Here is an 18708-nt window from a genome sequence, read left to right as displayed (position 1 = left end):
GCATCGAGTCCAGAGGAGTCAGTGAAGGATCTCCCATGGGATGATGGACGGTTTGCAGAGGCTATTATAAAGAAAGAATGCACCGGCCATTCATAGCGGCTGCGACTAGTCCGTGCTTGGAGCCACCGGTTTTGACCAAAGCCAATACGGACTCGACTATTAACTACAGCGCAGTCAGTAGTACTCCAAAGAGCAATGCCGGCGACAAATATCGGTTAGGAAAGGAGATCAAGCTGGAACTACTAAGGTAATCATGTCGTTAATGGCCATCTCGAGGCCCGTGTTGGATGGGGTTTGCACGGAAAGCCAGCCGGCGGGTTCCACCCATCACCAGTTCTTGGGATGATATGCCACTGGCAATTTGTTGTCAATGGCGTACTATGATTCGCTGTAGGTACGCTACAGTGCAGGTCAGAGCAGAGTGCCGATAGCTTCGTGATGCCAGATACAACAGAGTTCTGGTACGGAGACTCTCCGGGGGTGTGAGAAGAGGATCGAGAACCAAAGCATTGTGGAATGTCATCGTGCGAGCATGGGTTTCCTGAAAGGTTGGACATCTGCATAAAGACACAGTAACCATGACCTCGTAGTGCAGGCAGGAATAAGTCTTGAGAGCAGCTATGCATGCTGCTAAGAAAGGTATAGAAGCGAGAGATTTTCCCCATGCACGTTGTGATATTGACCCTCCCCCTCGGCCGGGTACACTCTGTAGTCAATGCACAGTCGAGTCGACAGCTTACAGCCGATAACTGATAGCCCACGGTTGAAGATGCAGATATGTAGAAATATTTGCGCCTCTGCCGCTGCATGTAAGACAGTTGCGTGAGGTGTTTGCATTCCCAAAAAAGGAATTCCCATGTCTTGTAGCGAGGCTAAAAAAAAAGACTAAAAAAAAGAAAGAAAAAAACACTGAAATGCTATCACCACTGGGTCATGGCTATCTGGGACACGGCACTTGCGACAGCTGGGCCAGACCTTCAAAAAGAACATTGGGCCATCATTGTCAATGCCGCGGGGGGGGGGGCAACCCTCTCCTCACAAACCTGTAAACCCCGTCTGATGATCTGCGCATTGTATGTACATGCGCAGAGCCCAGGATCAGGGATGCACGCAGAGAATGAAACATTTCAAGATTGACCGGTGAGGAGCTTAATTCCCCGGCAGGCATGATTTCTCGTGACTGGCTCTGCCACGGAATACATATATGCTTACACATGTATACAGAAAGACTGAGATCACTGTATTCGATGCCAGTCAACACGAATACTTGAAGATAGCTGTCAAGTGTCCAGGTTTTGTCCAGTTTCCTATATTGTATATTGGACGGAGATAGTAGCGCATGGTACAGGGACAATAGACTCCTCTACTGTTGGGACCCTAACCAATCTTTCACCAGATGGGGACAGGTCATCCTGATGTCGAGTTGTGGATATCAGTATACGCAATGCATGCTCTGCACCCTGGCTCATAGATAACATGGACGCATTCTGGTTTGCACCAACCAGAACGAACATTGGCTCTTTTCGACGCGCCTCACATGATAGAGCTGGCAAATTTCCGTATTGATATTAGGACGAGCATCTAATGACCATCATCGACCAAGTTGTTTCAACAGAAGTTCCCTTGGAATTATAGAGTGTATGACACAAAACGGGCTCTCGCCGCGGCAGGGCGTGGTCCAGGAGGGGTGCCTATCATAGCCTGTGGCGGGCTTAGTCGACAACTAGTAGGCTGGAAGGCGTGCCTTTTTTCGTACACGGTCGTTGCTAGGTACCCTGAGAAGGTTAGGGTTATGAACAGTGCAGAAAGGCAGTTCCTTGGGATCTGCTAGGAAATTACTTTGATTCACTCTGAAACCTGGCAGGATCCTCAAGCTTTCAGATGCTTTTTATTAGCACTTCCTTAAAAGCCCCTGTATCGGACAACCGAGTGTTATCTCGGGTGAATTTTTGACAGGCAAGGTGACTGGCTATGCTTGTTCACGAGAATAGCACTTGGCTGGTTGACAAGCTCCCCTCCCTTTCCTCACCCACGGGACTGCGCCGAACGAGCCGTGTGGCTGAAAGACAAACGGCAGGCAATCAGGCACTATTAATTAGCCTTTTACACTCGACGTGGTAGGGCTAGTATGCGTTTTGAGATGATTGCAATGTCTGACAGCCGAGTGTCTCAAAAGGCATCTCACGAATGTGGACCAATGGACGATGACTGGCTTTACTGGCCTGATGTCGTGAACGAATAGTTCTTGTTTTATTCATCACCCTGACTCGACAGTCGACAGACTAACAGAATGCCAGACTTGATGAGCAGGTGAGACACCCAAAGGCGGGGAATATTGGCGAACGATGGTTCTCGGGCCCGCTGAACCGGGGCCAAACTCGGCAAAATGAGTATGATCGTCACCGTGAGTGATGAGGCTGAAGGAAAGGTTGAAGCACCCTGGGGTCCTGAACCTGTTTTGCCACTCGGAGCAGGCCGTTCAGAAACGTTTCAATGGCTCAATGCCCTCGAGGATACGGCATAACCCGATATTCTGATAATGGCAGTAATTCTGCTGTGTTGTGCAGTGCGCCTCATTATGTTTAATGCTCGTTGATGTTGTGGCGCAGGGATATCCAGGGTTGTGAGGACCCTACAAAGTGAGTATTGCCGATCTCTAGATGTCAAAATGAACGTTACTACTTGGTTCTAAGTTTAGCAGTCCCAGATGGATTAACTTTCGATATCATGGGCTCGTGCGTGGTTACTCGCTCTGGAGGCAAGTCGGCCAGTGGCTTAATACCACTTATCACCAGTTGATTTGCAAATGCCTGCTAGGCCAACTCCACCTTGTTATGCCTTTATGCTGTAATGATGAAGGCTGACCTGGTGGCTGTTGTTTCAGGCTACACCAGCAGGGCTGATAATGAACCAAGCATGCGGCGGCTATCTGTATTTTAATCTGGTCCCCCGTTAAATTTCCAAGGCCAAGGGCTATTGCGCACTGATCGACAGAACTATTTTGATATTCAATACGCCGGGTGAAAGGAAGAAAAGTCTGAAGACGCTTCTCGTCATACCGACTAGGACCGGGCACGGAGGCGGATGGGCGCGAGAGGCCGAAGCATCAAAGCTCAACCACATGACATTTCCACTAAACCCAGCGTTTCAGGGCTGTGACATGCTCCCGCCTGGCTGTCAGTCCCCTATTACCGGTACCGGAATTGCCAAATCCAAGCTTCAGGGTTACCCTTGCTGGTAAAACGCCACCACTTCATTTGATATCATGCTAGTCGACAAGCCTGAGAGCTAGACTAGACTAGTTCAGGATTGCCGCTAAGCCAGACGATCCCAGATCGACCGGCCGCCGCCAGCGCGCCAACGATAGCGCGATAGCCTAGCTGTCAATCATCAGCGCTTGTCGAACCGGCAGCAGGCCGCCAGGCCACAATACCAAGTGTGGACCTGGCAGCCCTCGAGAAGCTTGAGAAGCCTTAGCAAAGTTCTAGCTCGGGATGATGGAATTACCAGGCCAGTGGGAACCAGAAGCAAGCGTCAACCTGCTGATGTTTGTGAAGTACGGTACACGGCTGGGGCGTACATGCCCGAGTCCTTGGCTCTGGTTAAGCCGCCTAGCCGCCATAGCGACAGACAGCCACTATTTTCCATAGCTTGCCTTGACCTGCCCCTGGGTGGCGCGGCGAGAATTAACAGATGCCAGCGTCATAACGGCTCTACGACACAACCAAAATCCCAGCCGTAGCGCGGCAGCACCGAAGAGGCAAGGAGCATATTGTGGGTGGGAAAGCATGGTGACTAGAGGTGGATGATGCTGCCCTGACACCTCATTACGAAGTCAGTCGGGACCGAAGAAATAAAACAAGATTATTCTGCACCTGGAATGCGAGCCATGAGCATTGGGACGACGGCGAGAACATTGGCTGATACGACAAGGAGTCGAAACTCGAGCGATGGGAAGTGAGCAAACCGGTATCAACCAACACTCAACACTACCGAGGTAGTTTAGTAAACACAAAATTCGACTTTTAGTCCCTGGGCCTGGGACCCCGCCCTGGAAGAAGAGCCCTGGGCAAGAGAAGAGGCTGTCGATGGGGAGCGGGCGGGTAATAGCGGCAGCGGTGGGTGGTGTACAGAGTACGTGTACCTAGACTAACGAACGTCAATAACAGGTTAATTGGTTAATTGGGGTTTTGGAGATCTGATTGCCGAAGACTCTATCCATCTTGGCATCATCTGAGGCACATGCCGCCTATAAAGTTGGTGTGGCTGTATTTGACACTAGATCGAGCGAGATGCTCATTATCTGCCGGGGGTTCCGGATCGAACGCAACGCATCTCTACCAAGGAGAGGAGATGGAGGTGAAATACTTTCACCTAGCATTGCACTAGACAGTGATCGTAAGTGGGTGTTGAGTTTGTGGCCGTGACGGTAGTAGTCTGTTTTAGTTTGATGAGGATTGAGTTGACTCGCGGGCAACAGGAGGTGTTTCCGCCGTTCCTGTCACCTGTATCTGCCGGCCGGTAGAGTGGGGTGTGGCTGATGTCTGGCACAAAACAGAAACCAAGCCCTGCGCCATATCCAGACAGTGACAGGCACTGGAACTTTTTTTGGGGGTACATACATAGTACAGGAACATTGCTTATGTGCTCTGTGCCTGCCTCTCGTTTGTTAAAAATGGAGCCTTTCAGTCAAGGTTAAATTACGAGGTTAAATAAAGAGCCGAAACTGGGTACATAGGTCTCAGCTGTCCTGTATTATAGTATGTATGTACTGTAGGTACCCTGAATGACCTTGGTATCTTAGTACCGTGGTAGATAGTATGGATTGTGTTTTGCCTCTTTTGTGCTCAATCTCAACCATTGAAAATAAATACATTTTTCTTAATACTTATTTGGTTATGTTTTGCTCGCGTCCTCGCTTTTTAGCGAAAAATGATTCCATAGGTAGCATCCTGTCTGACTCATCAATCGATATTGTAAGCCTTCGGCCTTCGGACAGTTGAGATCTCCGACAACAGTCAGGTCAATTTCGAATCAAAGCAAAGCCTGACGACGACATGTGTAACTACCTATTGCCTACTTACTACCCATACTTACGATATGTTTTCGTTGTGAATTCCTTTGTAGCTGGGTTTCTGTTTCTCGTCTGTAAATCGCAATAATTGTTGCCTTCCTACCTAATCGAGGTTTTGCGTTGTCCCTTCCTCTTCTGTCTGGGTCAGATAAAATTGGAAAGTGCGACGCATTCGTCCAAGGTACCTCCAGCTACTAAGTACAGACACACTCAGCTTCTTATCATAACACATACCGGATGAGTATTAATATCGCTACCTACATACCAAGGTATAAGAAAATATGCCTCTGGACATAAACGAGCCCGATCATCCCGGTCCTCCTGAAAGTTCAAAGACCGAGCCTCTAGCATGCGTTTCCTGCAGGGCTCGCAAGTTAAAGTGTGACCGCACAAAGCCAGCCTGTGCTCGCTGTGTAAAGGTCTCAAACGACTGTGTATACCCCGAATCAAGGAGGAAGCCGAATTTCAAGAGGAGAAACGTCAAAGAGCTCGAGGCTCGCTTAGGTCCGCTACCGACATTTAGACCCTCATGATATATAACCAGGTTGCTAACAACATGTTCACAGCCCAAGTTGAGGACTATCTTAAAGAAGTCAACAAAAATTCTTCGGAAGAGAAAACCGATGATGGTAGTCCTATCTATCCAAACCAGCATCATGCCGACTTTGGCAGTGTTGTCTCCCCTGGAATACCAGGACTAGTGAACGATTTTTCGGATCCCAGTTTTTCGTCTTTTCCGCCTTCAGCTTTTGACCAACAGTCGAATGATGACAATCCTTCTTTCAACGCACAGTTGATGAGTCTAGGCATGTCTGAGCCTTTACCCCCGGACGATGTCATGGAGGAACTGTAGGAAGTCCTCTTGACTTACACATTATGAACGATAGCTAATCTCTGCAGCAACAACATCTTTTTCCAGAATCAGTATCGACTGATACCCATCGTCCATCCAGGAAGGTATCTCCAATCATTCTATGGCCCCTTGCCCAGAAGACCGCCAATGTGTTTGCGATATGCCATATGGGCTTTAGCAGCTGCCGGTAATGCCAAGTACGACGAATACCACGACATCTTCTACCGTCGGTCACGGCAATATATGGAAGCGGATACGATGAAGGGTCACGGTGAAGTCTTCATTTCTATTCAGCACGCGCAGACATGGGCACTCGTGGCTTTCTACGAAGCAAAGATGTTATTGTTTACAAGATCGACCATAAGCGTGGCTAACTGTGTTCGCTTGTGCCACATGATGGGACTTAATCGTCTAGATGGAGACAATGTCGGCATGCCACCGTCTTTGGGGCCTCCTCTTACGTGGGCCGAGCTAGAGGAAAGAAGGAGAATCTTTTGGGGCGTGTTCGCTGCTGATTCTCATTGTTGCATCTCTACAGGATGGCCCACTCTGATCGATTCGGACGATGTATGCCTTCTCGACTTCCCAATTGAATTCGTGCTAATAAGGTTTTAGATTGCGACGAGGCTTCCTGCTTCCGAAGAAGCATTCGTTCAAGACCGTAAAGAAGAAGCGCCTTTCTTGGACGATGCGATACAAGGTGCTCAGTACACAGGCTTTGCCGGGACCATTGTTACATGTCAGATTAACAAGCTCGTTCTCCGTCATATTCACCGCTCCAAGCCAGACAGTCGATGTGAAGATCTGATGAATGGGTCATTCTGGACTCGACATAGAGATCTGGATAATACACTGTCCAGCCTCTTTATGTTTCTTCCTGAGAACTTTCGCCTTCCCGAAAATATACGAGACGTATCAGCACTCCATCTTAATATGAATCTGCACGCCGCTATTATCTGTATTCACCATGCAGCTGTCGAAAAAGCCGAAAGGTACAAACTACCAGGTCATGTTAAGCAGGGCAGTATTGCTCGGCTCCGAGCAGCCGCTGAGGAGATTGCCAACCTCATGAGACTCACATCGAACGTGACCCTTTTCTTCGTACGTGTATTCCGTTATCAGAATATTCTCTGTACTTGTTGAACTAACAAACGCACAGAAGAGCCCGTTGTCTGCCCTATCACTGTACTGCGCAGCTACGGTATATATTTATCTTGCCAAAGAGAGTCCAGCAACAGGCCTCAACGCAATGGACGTGTCAAATTTTCAGCATATCATTCAATGTATGGAAGCTATCGCGCGTGTACATACAATCACCCGAAGCTTCTTACATCAAACTTGTGTCGATATGGAGAAGATTGGGTTGAATTCTGTTATCCAGATGCCTTCACTTAGAAGGTACCGTGATACTTTTGGGCCTAGCAAATCCCAAATACCGATCTTGGCTCGTACGTCAGTTTCGAATAATCCCGGACCATCACCAATAGTGTCCAGAAGCGAGAAACAACTTGAAGTCGAGCAGACGAGACTGAACAATATTACCCATCTTATGGGCGTGACTGTGGGAAAGACATGCTACCAGGCTTTGCTCGGATCCGCCTACCGCAACATTCGACCAGACCCAATGAACAACAAACGGAAAAGAGCTGGGGAAAGCCCTGCGCCTACTTCGGTTCCTGGTATGCGGAATAGTAATGCTCTTGATTTGAATCTGGATCATAATTCCAAAGGAACAGGGATGTGGTCTGCACCCTTTTCGCCTCAAATGACTACTTTGGGTGGCATCTCCTTGCCCGATCGAACAAATTCATCAACTGCGTCCTCCCCAATCAATCAGGTCTCGAACTCTGGTTCATATACTAGAACAGCTTCGGGGAGTAGCCATACATCACCCGACATTGGACTTGGAAACAGTGCGGAAGAAAACCGAATCGACCTGAGGGCTTTCCAAGACCGAATATCTACACCAATTTGGCAGTCAACTGAAGAAACCCTATTTGCACAGATGGCGACGAACACGCTGGGTACCGACGGGGCTGACACTTGGGGGATATTGACTGCTGTCGACTTGAGCTGGGATGCGGAAGGGCTGTCAGCAGAGAGTTGATTGATGTGATATGACCCATCATTATGTATTTGTAGAACAAGGTTGGAGTTTGGGCTTGGCATTTCCATGTCTTTTTATGTCTCTGTAAAATATGAAGCGAGGGGAAGGATATGTCCAATGTATACCCTAGAAACTAGGTTGGTCGTTTGAAGGATCATACCAAGCATGAATTTTGTATCACTAGGAACTGGCTAGATGAGATGGATGCAAAAGGATCTGTCTCATGGAATGGGAATGAATATAAATTTTGTATGTGATTACAGTGTTATCATCTTATTTGGTAGAGTTGTTGAATTTATATCCCAGTCAGCCAACTGTTGAGAAACTCCGTCTTAGCCGAAACACACGGTCCACCTATTCCTTCATCATGACATGACCCTTCACACTCTTATCATTCTATTTTTCGGCGCTCATGTGTGACCTGCGACCATGTTTCAATACATAATAGGGCTCGTGGCATTTCTTGTCGTCTTTTCAAATCCCATCGGCGACTTCTTTTATCCAGACCGTGCCGCTCAGGTCAAGGAGGCCTCACCGCGTCCAAAATTCAACGAGTCACTGCTAGCTATTGATGCGCCGAATGCAACTGCGCCGGAGTGCGCGCCCGACGGCTATTTGGCTAGGATTGTGAGCAGAGAACCTCTGATTGTGTATCTGGAAGGGTTTTTGAACCGGGAAGAGAGGGAGCATCTGCTAGATATAAGGTATGCTGAGATGCCATCCAATCGTCTTAGTTGGTACTCACTCACACTCATAGTGAACCGATCTTTGTCCCTTCAACCATTACCAGCGATGGCGAGGCAACACATCGCGACGCCTCAGTCCGCGACTCTGACGTCGCTGTCATCCCAAGAACTGACTCCGTCCGCTGCATCGAGTCCCGCACCCGTGCTCTTCAAGGCTGGCGCCCGGAGCTCTGGATTGAGCGTCTGAGGACTCAAAAATATGGGCTAGGAGGTCACTATGACCACCACTTTGACTGGAGTCACAACTCGCGTGGATGGGGCCGCGTGAGCAGTCTCATGGCATGGGTTGGAGACTCCGAAGATCTCAAAGGCGGCGGCACCCAGTTCCCTCTAGTGAAGAGACCTGTGGAAAAGGAGTGGTGTCGCTTTATAGAGTGTGGAGATGGGGGAGAAGACAAGAGTGAAGTAGGGGTCGTGTTTAAAGTCGTGCCGGGCAATGCAGTGTATTGGGAGAACTTTGCAGCGGATGGAAGGGGTTACGATGAGACGTGGCATGCTGGACTTCCTGTTGACAAAGGAACCAAAGTTGGGCTGAATATCTGGAGCTTCGGGCGCATTTGAAGCAGTTGTTTGTATATGAGGATATGAGTGATTGACTTGAGCATTATGCTATGTAGAAACAGCCTTCATCATGTAGAAAATTCGCACAATTGTTGTTTTTATCCTTTGCTCGCCCCAATATGATCTTGACTCATTCCCATCGCCTCTCACACTGGCCCGTCCATTTCCCCCAAACAACGACTTTGCCCTGGATGGCTTCTGCAACTTGGTCTCTAGTCGGCTTTGAGATTACCAACTTCTCATCTAATGGCTCACTCAAGCCAATGACTTCAAACCAGTCTTGATTGACAGTTAGTCGTGTATCAATTTGAGACTTCAAAGGACTTTACTCACACCGATGAATCCCGTGGTTGATGAGTGGTCGTGGCAGGACATAAATCTTCTCGCTGCGACTTGCTCCGTAGTAGAAGCCTCCCTTGAGTTTGGTAGAGGTTTCACTCATGGACTGAAAGTCTTCATTGACAACATTCGTCTTTTGAACTGGAATACTCAGATATAGCCTACCAAGATTATAAGTTTAACCTTCCAAAAAGGAATAAATAAAAAAAGCATATCTAACTTACCCGTGACAAATAGGCGTTGGTAACGGCGCATCTGGATCTTCCGTTACGAGCAACCATTCTTTTACACCTTCGTGAGAGTTCCACTCTAGCTGGGGAAACTTTCCTTGGCCTCCATGCATATACTCTTTTCCGAGCGTTGCACCGTCTGGGCCACAATCTGGGGATGTGACCGATAGTGTTGGCTCTGGTTGTTGGGCGAAAGCAGGAGTCGTGAAGAAGGCTTTGGCATCTCGACCCTTGTAGTTCTTGAAGAGCCAACTGGCAGCGACTTCGATGTAAGCTGTCATGTTTTTTTTTTTTTTTTTGGCGATATGAATGCGATCGATGATGTATATAGGGAATAAGATGGATGTGCCACCAGCGCTTTGAGTCTACTGCTATCAAGTCAAAACACAACACTTGGGCATGCATATATAGAACTTATCTATTCTGGTCATATCATAGACTCTACCGGACAATATCACAAACTCCTGATATCATGTCGGCCCTACCGGCGATAATCATGGCCATCGGAGCCGAATCGGCAAACATAGATCAGCAATACTACTCTACTGTGTCGCCATCTTTGCCACAGTCGTTAACCTTTTAGCAATAAACTTCAGGAACTCAAGTTTTATTCACTGATTTGACCGAGTTTAATGTAGCTTAAAAATGCTCGTGATATCGTTGGTATCTACTTGTAACCCGATGCAACCGTCGTAAATGCTTACACAAAACTCTATAACTATGCAGTACCAGCCAAGACGCCGAACAAGCTCCCAATGACATATGTAAAGCCAAAATTCCCAACTCCATGAATCATCTAATACTTTCATGTCCTTATCTCATAGGGAGGGGGTAAAACTCTCTAGATAAGGAACCAAGCAAACGTGAGTGCCATTGCTCCCGCAAGGATAGACACGGCCCCAGTGCTTTCCAGGGGCGAAAGTGATCCGGCAGCATTCTCGCTACCCGAAGACTGAGGTCCCTCTGAGCCAGTCGCAGAAGGCACGGCGTTTTTTCCTTTACTAATCTCGAGAATGTGAGAGCCTGTGGCTTCAGAGTTGCTCTGCGCCAGCGAGATCTCGTTGTTGTCCAGGTCAAACACCACGTAAGCGCTCCTCAGGAATGTGTCACCCAAGATAGATACCTGTGAGGTCGAAGGTGCGATTCCAAAGGAGCATGCTGCTTGACCGTTGGTAAACGACATTTGGCGGCCTGTGATGTCGGTAAAGTCGAGGATCAGCTCGCTGAGGGGCACTGTGATCTCGGCTGGGGAGGTGAATTTGAAGGTCAAATTTCCCCCCTGGTTTGCTAGATCACAAGGCACGTATGCTGTGGTTTGACCCTCTTCGTAGTCAGCTCCCACGAGTTGGTATATGCTGTCTGTAACGCTGGCAGGGAGATACGTGAGCGTTGAGCCTGAGTCGAGAACAACTCCAAGGTCAAGGTCCTCTCCGACTATTTCTGAACCTGAGTTGATGCTTTGGAGTTTGACATAGAACTCGGAGTATTCGTCGTTGATCTTCATGATGGGCACGGTAACCAGATCGCCAATGAAGTGCTGCTCGTCAACTCCTCCAAACAGGATCTTTCCAGTCGCAGATTCCAAGTCATCGAGGTACAGACTGTACGCGTTAGAGGCGATAACTCCATCCGAGGCCAGTCTAGCCGGCATGTTCTTGTAAAACTCTGGGTCGGGTTGATCAACAACAGCTTCGTTGGAGGTGTATCCAATACCAATGACTCCCTCGTTATCTGAGGTTATGTATCCGATTCCAAACTGCAGGTCTTTGATGGAAACTTCTCCCATCCTAAACGCGTCGGTGACATAGTCGCCAGATGCGCCAGAGCCGTCGGCGTATGAGATGTTGAATTCACTATTCACATACTCGTACGTCGACGACTTGTTAGCGTTGTATAGGCCGGACTCTGCGCAGATGTTGGCGTGAGTGTCGCAAAGCTCAGAGTTTACTGAATTGACCCAGAGATCACTGCTTCCAGTGTCGAGGTGAAGACGAAAGTTTTGTGGTGGAGTTCCTATGCTTGCGTTGAGGAAGTAGAGGGATTGCTAGACAGAACCAATGTTAATAAGATGTTTTCATGGGAGAGTTTTTCATGGCGACTAACCTCATTGTCGATTCCAACATTAACAGTACCAGCTCTTCTGTTCAGACGCTTTCGATCATGGGCCAAGGGGTTATCTATTTGTCGACGCTGAATAGGAACACTCATAACTCTCGGCTCGAGACCATGTTCTCGCTTATGTAGAGATATAGCTTCTGTGGAAGCAAGTAAAGAGAGGAAAAGGGTAGAATATGTTGGTTTCATTGTTGAAACTCTTTGGGCTGTATGATGAGATACTTGGACATGGCTCTTTTGACGACATGGAAACCTCTTTGGTGTTTATATCTAGTTTCAAGGGTTGGCTTACTGGTTCCACAATGGACTTCGCCTCGACGACTTTGCTCTGTCATAGATGAACCGATGACTCGAGATAGGTCCCTAGAGGGCACTGCCGCACATCCGCACGTTAAAGTAAACAGACTCTCGGGATGCGTCAACGACACAACGTCACCCTCAAACGTCAGGGCACCACCTTTTCGGCACGGTGAGGCCGAGTGAGAGAGCGAGAGCGAAGGCGATGAGGAGATCAAGGAACAACCCGAGACGGATAGGATACAATAGACTCAAAAGTGACATTTACTTGGTTGGTTATTATACAATTATTTATCTGTACTTCATACTGATAACCCAGTTACCGATCATCCGTAGACGCCGCACAAACCCCCTTAATGGTTCGCATAGTCGAAACATGTTGGAAACGTCCCATCTCGCTGGGTATTGAACTACCCACTCACATTGTAGATCTCAGGGACAGACCTCCGCCATAACCACTGTACGGCCGTGCTATAAGGATACTGTACTGTATACTGCGTGGTCTGTCAGTCCAAAGCACAGCCTACGGGAGAGAGTCTAGGGGTCACTTTCGGGGAGACGCGCGGCCGGCGCAAACCTTCTTTTCCCTCTATCTTGACGATAAATCTCGCCCGGGGATTAACTACGGACAATAGAGGAAGCCCACGACGGAATATCCGGGGTAAGGGTACAGTGCAATGTCTGCTGTAGAATTATTAATAGACACCCTAGTCCTAGTCTCTCCTCCCAATGAAACGTTTACTTGAGGCTCTGGGTTAATACCAGATGGCATGACGTGGGAGGCTCTTTTAATGCAATGATTAATTAAATCCACCGAAAAATACAATTGCCAAGAGAAATAAATTGAGGATAGTCCCAACATCGACCACTGCGGATGAATTCAAAAACAAGGCCCTCCGTCTTCTCAAGTCGTTGAATCGTGTTTAACTGGGGATTGGATCAACCGACAAACTTGCTGACGACAACTTCCCGTGGCTGGCGATGCCGAACTTCCGACTGTTAACGGAGGCTAACACTGACGACAGACAACACACCGATTCCAAATTTGGCCCGCGAGATACAATAAACAACTCATCATCTTTTTAAATGGCCCATCATCCACTTTACACGTTGATTTCTTGGTCTCTATATCAGCTTTAGGGTAGCCAAACATGTCATCTTCACGATCAGTTTGTCTGTCTACCTACCTATTGCGAACATCAGTTATCGATACATTCTATCTAACTCACAAATATTCAACCCTGGCCTAACTCACACTCTCTGACACACTCATTTCGCCAACCATGTCCGAAATCATCGCATCGTGACAACGTTGGTTTCACAAAGCGTCGCCAAGACCCCAACGTCCGTTAAGGTGCGGACGTTGAACATCGCGACCTAATGAGACATTCTCTTTGCACAGTTCAATATTGACAATCATCAAGTACTTTACCACAAGAGGCCTCTCAGTCATGACATATGATCTACTCGACTCGTCTCATCTCGCTACTATGCTCACCATTAACCACTCAGAACACATCTTATTTGGCTGCCTACCAAAGCCACGTCAAACACTAACAAACAAAGGCCATCTCGGCACAACGCTAAATGAGCAATCTGTAGTTGCCTAGTGACTTGCATCTAGACCAAGGCTGCTACTTTCTTCTGCGGCTAAAATTCCTTGTGGCAGGGAGGGATGCCATATCATCAAATTGGGTTGCATGCATATACATCTTTTACATAAGCTTACTTTTTGTAACCGTCTATATATGAACGTGATATTTAGACTTATACTCATACTTCTACTCTCATGGTTGATGTTTCACCGGCTCACAACTGTAATATCCTAAACTATAATCTTCAACGGGCAACATGGATGCTGAGCTTATCGCAAGTATGGACCGTTGGTATGGCATGTGCCCAAACTTAGACGCTCTCAACTGACATCAACACCACTTCTTTAGTCCCATGTATGCTGTAAGTATACTCCATTCCACCGAATCGACTATTTAATAACATGGTATTCCACAGTCCTTCTTTGGAGCTATAGGCTGCGCATGTTCTATCGTCTTCACCACCTTTGGGGCATCCTACGGCACCGCAAAGTCCGCAGGTGCCATCTTTCAATCCGGCATTCTTCGCCCAGACATGTTGATGCAGAACACGTATGAGGAACTGGCAGAGATCTATCTGCAACGTAACCAACTGACAAAAGATAGGCTATGCGCCATCATGGCCCAGATCCTGTCCATATACGGACTCGTCGCAAGTGTCATCATGTCCAACAACATCAAAGAAAAGATGCCTATTCACACAGCGTTCTTGCAGCTGGGAGCTGGTATCTCTGTCGGACTTTGTGGCATGGCCGCTGGCTTTGCTATTGGTATCGTTGGTGATGCTGGAGGTACGTTCACTCTCTGAACCTAGATAAGCACAGTTGACAACTTACACTTCTCAGTCCGTGCCAGCTCGCAGCAGCCACGCCTCTACATCGGAATGGTTCTCATCCTCATCTTTGCAGAAGTTCTCGGCCTATACGGTGTCATCGTCTCTATCCTCATGCTCACCCGTTCTACAGAGGCTGCAGAGTGCCGGTACTAGGGTGTCGGAGTAATCGGTATTCAGGCGACATGTGCCTGTTTCTTACATGCTCAGGGCGAGGCCTACACCCAGCATATCCATTAACAAACTAGATAGTCAATATGTTTCAGGGGTTAGGTTTATAACTTGTCATAATGTACTGAGTTCGTGAGAGTTAGTCGCAGCTCAGTAGTGATATCCTGCAGTATTCACGCACTTTCTTTGACGAAAGGATACCAATGGTTGTCGTTCCATATCAAGTGCCAATAATGTGTCATAAACCAAGTCTGCTTTCCATTGTACTGAACCAACGTTGCGGGGTATCTGCAGATCTAAGACCATGACAAGACATTCATAGACTACATGCTCTCTTCCTCCATGACCTATCCTCCTCTTATAGCACCCATTCGTTGACGTTATCATTATGTGTGATGAAAGGCTCATCGATTCTCTTGATGGCCAGATCGCTGCAAAGAATACTGCAAAACATTAGCCGTGGAGTTATACAATTCAAGAGCAACTTACCAAGAAGACGCAACGAGAGCGTCCAGTTCTGCCACAACCGTCTCCCTCTGCGCACCACTGACCAGACCCTTCTGTATCTGCATCTGAAGTTCCCTGATACGCGATGACTTTCCGACGCCCGCCTGCTCCAGTACCTTTCGCCCCAAGCAGTCAGAGTGGAACGAGTGCTGACAGGGAAAGACAAAGAACTGTCGACTTAATAGGGGCAGTCCACAAGTATAACACTTCTCACCAGGCTCCACGATTGCGTAGCGATGGTCGAGTGCAGCAATATCAACCTTGATGTTGGTAGCGGTTTGCGACGACTCATCCATTTCCTTCTTCAAGTTGTCAATGTTGCGGCTGTAATCTTCAAGCGCGGCACAGATCTCCTCCTTGAAATCGTCAATGACAACAAAATCAGGAAAGAAAGGTATCAAGTCCTCAATCTTGAGTAAGTCGCATCGCTTGAGAAACTCGATGGCCGTCTTGATCCCATTGGACTGAGAAATGACCTTTCGAGCTACCGCAAGCCATAAACGCTTGCGCAGTTGCGGGTTCGACATTGGTCGATCCGCAATGACTGCTGCCAGCTCAACCTCGCCGTGAGACAAAGCCAGGTCGACTGCTTGAAGATACTGTCCCATGCTGGTATATATATGTACGCATGATAGCGTTCGGTGATGCTGGATGCATAGTCGAAGGGCAAAGTCGGGATCATAGCGAGGCTCGTCTCCTTGAGCTTGCAGATATGACAAAAGTCCAGACTCATCCTTTGAAGGGTGAGAAGCGTAGATCGATACCAAAGTGTTGTGTACAGCCGCATCCTTTGAGTTGAGTTGATAGACCGCATAGTTCAGATACCTTATCGCCTGGTTCTGCGCGTTCGGACCACCTGTGAACGTCCGGTTGTACTCGAGGAAGGCAGGGATCAGATTTCTGGGTTTCAGATCAGAATGTCTCATCAGGATCTCAACCAGCTCTGGCGCAACGTATGTCATCAGCACGCTGCTATACCGGTAAAATACTTCAGGATCCGTCTGCTTCTTGAGAACGTTCAGGACCTCGCTCCACCTCTCCCGCTGAACCCAGTAAGAGAGAACATAGTTATAGTCGTTGACAGCATTTGCAAAGTAAAGGAGCTCCCCTTCACGGCCATGGCTGCTAACGACATCGTACACCATCCTCCGATCGAGATCGCCTTTGTACTTGTCAACAAAATCCCTAAACTCTTTCCTTACGGACTCGAGCAGTTTCCGTGATTCAGTCGAATTCACGTTCTCTGATGGGTCTGCCTGTGTATTTATAGTATCATCAAGCGAGTTGAGCTTGGACATGAACACCTCTATCAACCAACCCGCGATCATCATCCGCTGCATCACAGCTGGCTTTTTGAGCGAAGCCAACTTTGTTAGCAAGAACTTCCTCAAGGCATCTGGTTGGTTGTTGTCAATAATGCTCAGAGCAATATCCTCAAACGGCTTGTTACTGCGACCGTACACTGTAGCAGCCTCGATCCAGTGGCCTTTGCTGGCCAGATGGTCGCCGTACGCAGCTGCAATTATTTCCTTTTGCAGGGGTGTTCGGGCATGCTGCAGAGCCGGCTCGAACTGCTGCAATTTGGTCATGATTTCCCAAATATTGCGCTCCTCGTCTCGGACCACAATCTCAAAGATCTCCTCTGAAGTAAACAGCCAGAAAGTGTTTTTCTGCATATCCACGGAGAAGCCTATAGCTTTCTGTCCCTGGCCAATAACGTTGTGTTCAGATACCATCTTTCCCGTGAGTCGGTTCGTCGTGATCACACGCCCACCAACCAGGTGCACAATATGCCACTGAGTGAGTGCAATGGCATCGATAGCCTCGGTCGTTGCGAGCCGCTTCTCGCTCTCCTCGGGGGAAAGAATCTGTGCTCTGGACAGCATTTTAGATTCTGAAAAGACCTTGGTGCCGAGGTTGCTATCTGCAGGTGTATTTGATAACTTTCCGTGAAACACGCCCTGGTATGATAACCAAGCATATGCTCGGTCAGGGATGTCGTCGTCATATGGCCCAGAGTCGGGAGCATCAGGAGACACCGCCAGGCATGAAGGAGCCCCGGAGGTGGTCCGCGACAATTCGTGAACAACAGGTTGCTCCGACTCAAATAGTCTCGTATATATCGATCCCGAGCCATCGTGCCCATACCCTACCCTTCCGACTAGGTGGAACAGGCGCGTTTGCGTAGCTATTACTACCCTTCGAAGGTCTGATTTGTTGTTTTGGAGATTGTCGACCCATAATCCCGTGATCGGTCCATCTGGTAACTTGTGCAAGTTCTTCAAATGCTTCATTTCCTTCTTGTAAAACTCCTTGGACGTCTCGATGAAAGCCTCGTAGATGTTGCCATCGGATGCACCGATCAATATCTCTCGTGTCGACGCTGTAGGTAATGAGGGGTTCCATGCCACACTCTCGATTGAAACGCCGCGGAGACGCCCGAGTGGTCGAGGATGTTTTGATTGGGAATGAAGGTAATAGTTTTCGCCGAGGGTGGTGCAGACGATAAGGTGCGAAGCTGTCGGGTCAAGAAACATGCGCCGGATCATGCCAATCTCGGATGGTTTCTTGGGCAAGTCGATATCTACCACGAACAATCATTAGTCATTTGAAACCTCTCAAACAATATATCTGAGTCCCCTACCATCAATGTCTTCGGGCCGTTCCAGATCGATACGGAGGATTCGTCCGTTGGAGAGGGCGAGGACAATAACATTATTGGCAACCTGCGCCGCAACGAAATCGGCGGCCACTGAGAACTGCAACTGAACACTCTCTATGGTAAAGATGGGCTCTTCCAGGTCTGAGACGCCATTGGCGGCGTCGAAGCCGTCTTGAAGATTCAGGGCCATTGTGTAGCGGTTTCACAGGCGCATGTTCGAAGGCCAGAGAAAACGAGAAGGAACCTTGCGTTTGACGCACGATGAGGCAGGTTATTCGTTAAGACCAGATTCTGACTCCGGGTCGTTGGGGCTGGCTTGTTGATGGGATTGAGATAGTCGGTGATGGTGTTGGTGCTGGTGATGAAGTGTCGGTGGTTGGCAAGGGCCCTGTACGGTAGCTCCCCACCTCAGTTGACGTGTATGCACCACGATAGGCAGCTGTTGTTGGGCGATAAGGCAGCTAATACCGAGCTTGTATTGGGCTATCGAAACATTACATCACTTGTTTATTGCTGTTGGACAGAACCTCTAAATCACGTATATCTTAGGTACATAGTAGTGATCACCACACGATATTTAATTTCCGACTTATAAATATAGAGCTCTGAATATTGTGTAACT

The 18708-nt window shown here is 48.2% G+C and overlaps 6 protein-coding genes across 6 annotated transcripts; 3 read left to right on the top strand and 3 right to left on the bottom strand.

Annotated features, from left to right (window-relative positions):
* Positions 1–5355: 5355 nt before the first annotated feature.
* Positions 5356–8034, top strand: FPSE_03532 (uncharacterized protein; the record flags this gene model as incomplete). Its single annotated transcript, XM_009256651.1, has 5 exons — positions 5356–5578; positions 5641–5923; positions 5975–6494; positions 6543–7028; positions 7087–8034. The coding sequence occupies 5 exons, from the start codon at positions 5356–5358 to the stop codon at positions 8032–8034; spliced, it is 2460 nt and encodes an 819-aa protein (XP_009254926.1).
* A 429-nt stretch (positions 8035–8463) lies between these two features.
* Positions 8464–9341, top strand: FPSE_03533 (uncharacterized protein; the record flags this gene model as incomplete). The annotated part of the gene is made up of 2 exons (XM_009256652.1): positions 8464–8738; positions 8792–9341. 2 exons carry the CDS (start codon positions 8464–8466, stop codon positions 9339–9341), a joined length of 825 nt encoding a protein of 274 aa, XP_009254927.1.
* A 130-nt stretch (positions 9342–9471) lies between these two features.
* On the bottom strand, positions 9472–10191 carry FPSE_03534 (uncharacterized protein; the record flags this gene model as incomplete). The annotated part of the gene is made up of 3 exons (XM_009256653.1): positions 9472–9620; positions 9675–9841; positions 9905–10191. The coding sequence occupies 3 exons, from the start codon at positions 10189–10191 to the stop codon at positions 9472–9474; spliced, it is 603 nt and encodes a 200-aa protein (XP_009254928.1).
* Positions 10192–10751: 560 nt separating this feature from the next.
* FPSE_03535 (uncharacterized protein) lies at positions 10752–12214 on the bottom strand (the record flags this gene model as incomplete). Its single annotated transcript, XM_009256654.1, has 2 exons — positions 10752–11954; positions 12014–12214. The coding sequence occupies 2 exons, from the start codon at positions 12212–12214 to the stop codon at positions 10752–10754; spliced, it is 1404 nt and encodes a 467-aa protein (XP_009254929.1).
* Positions 12215–14173: 1959 nt separating this feature from the next.
* On the top strand, positions 14174–14902 carry FPSE_03536 (uncharacterized protein; the record flags this gene model as incomplete). Its single annotated transcript, XM_009256655.1, has 5 exons — positions 14174–14208; positions 14266–14278; positions 14333–14466; positions 14521–14705; positions 14760–14902. 5 exons carry the CDS (start codon positions 14174–14176, stop codon positions 14900–14902), a joined length of 510 nt encoding a protein of 169 aa, XP_009254930.1.
* Positions 14903–15275: 373 nt separating this feature from the next.
* FPSE_03537 (uncharacterized protein) lies at positions 15276–18276 on the bottom strand (the record flags this gene model as incomplete). Its single annotated transcript, XM_009256656.1, has 3 exons — positions 15276–15360; positions 15407–18008; positions 18069–18276. The coding sequence occupies 3 exons, from the start codon at positions 18274–18276 to the stop codon at positions 15276–15278; spliced, it is 2895 nt and encodes a 964-aa protein (XP_009254931.1).
* Positions 18277–18708: the final 432 nt, after the last annotated feature.

This window comes from Fusarium pseudograminearum, chromosome 3 (genome assembly GCF_000303195.2).
Source record: "Fusarium pseudograminearum CS3096 chromosome 3, whole genome shotgun sequence".
Taxonomy (NCBI): Eukaryota; Fungi; Ascomycota; class Sordariomycetes; order Hypocreales; family Nectriaceae; genus Fusarium; species Fusarium pseudograminearum.
The sequence above is the reverse complement of the archived record's forward strand: the minus strand, read 5'-3'. Positions and strand labels throughout refer to the sequence as shown.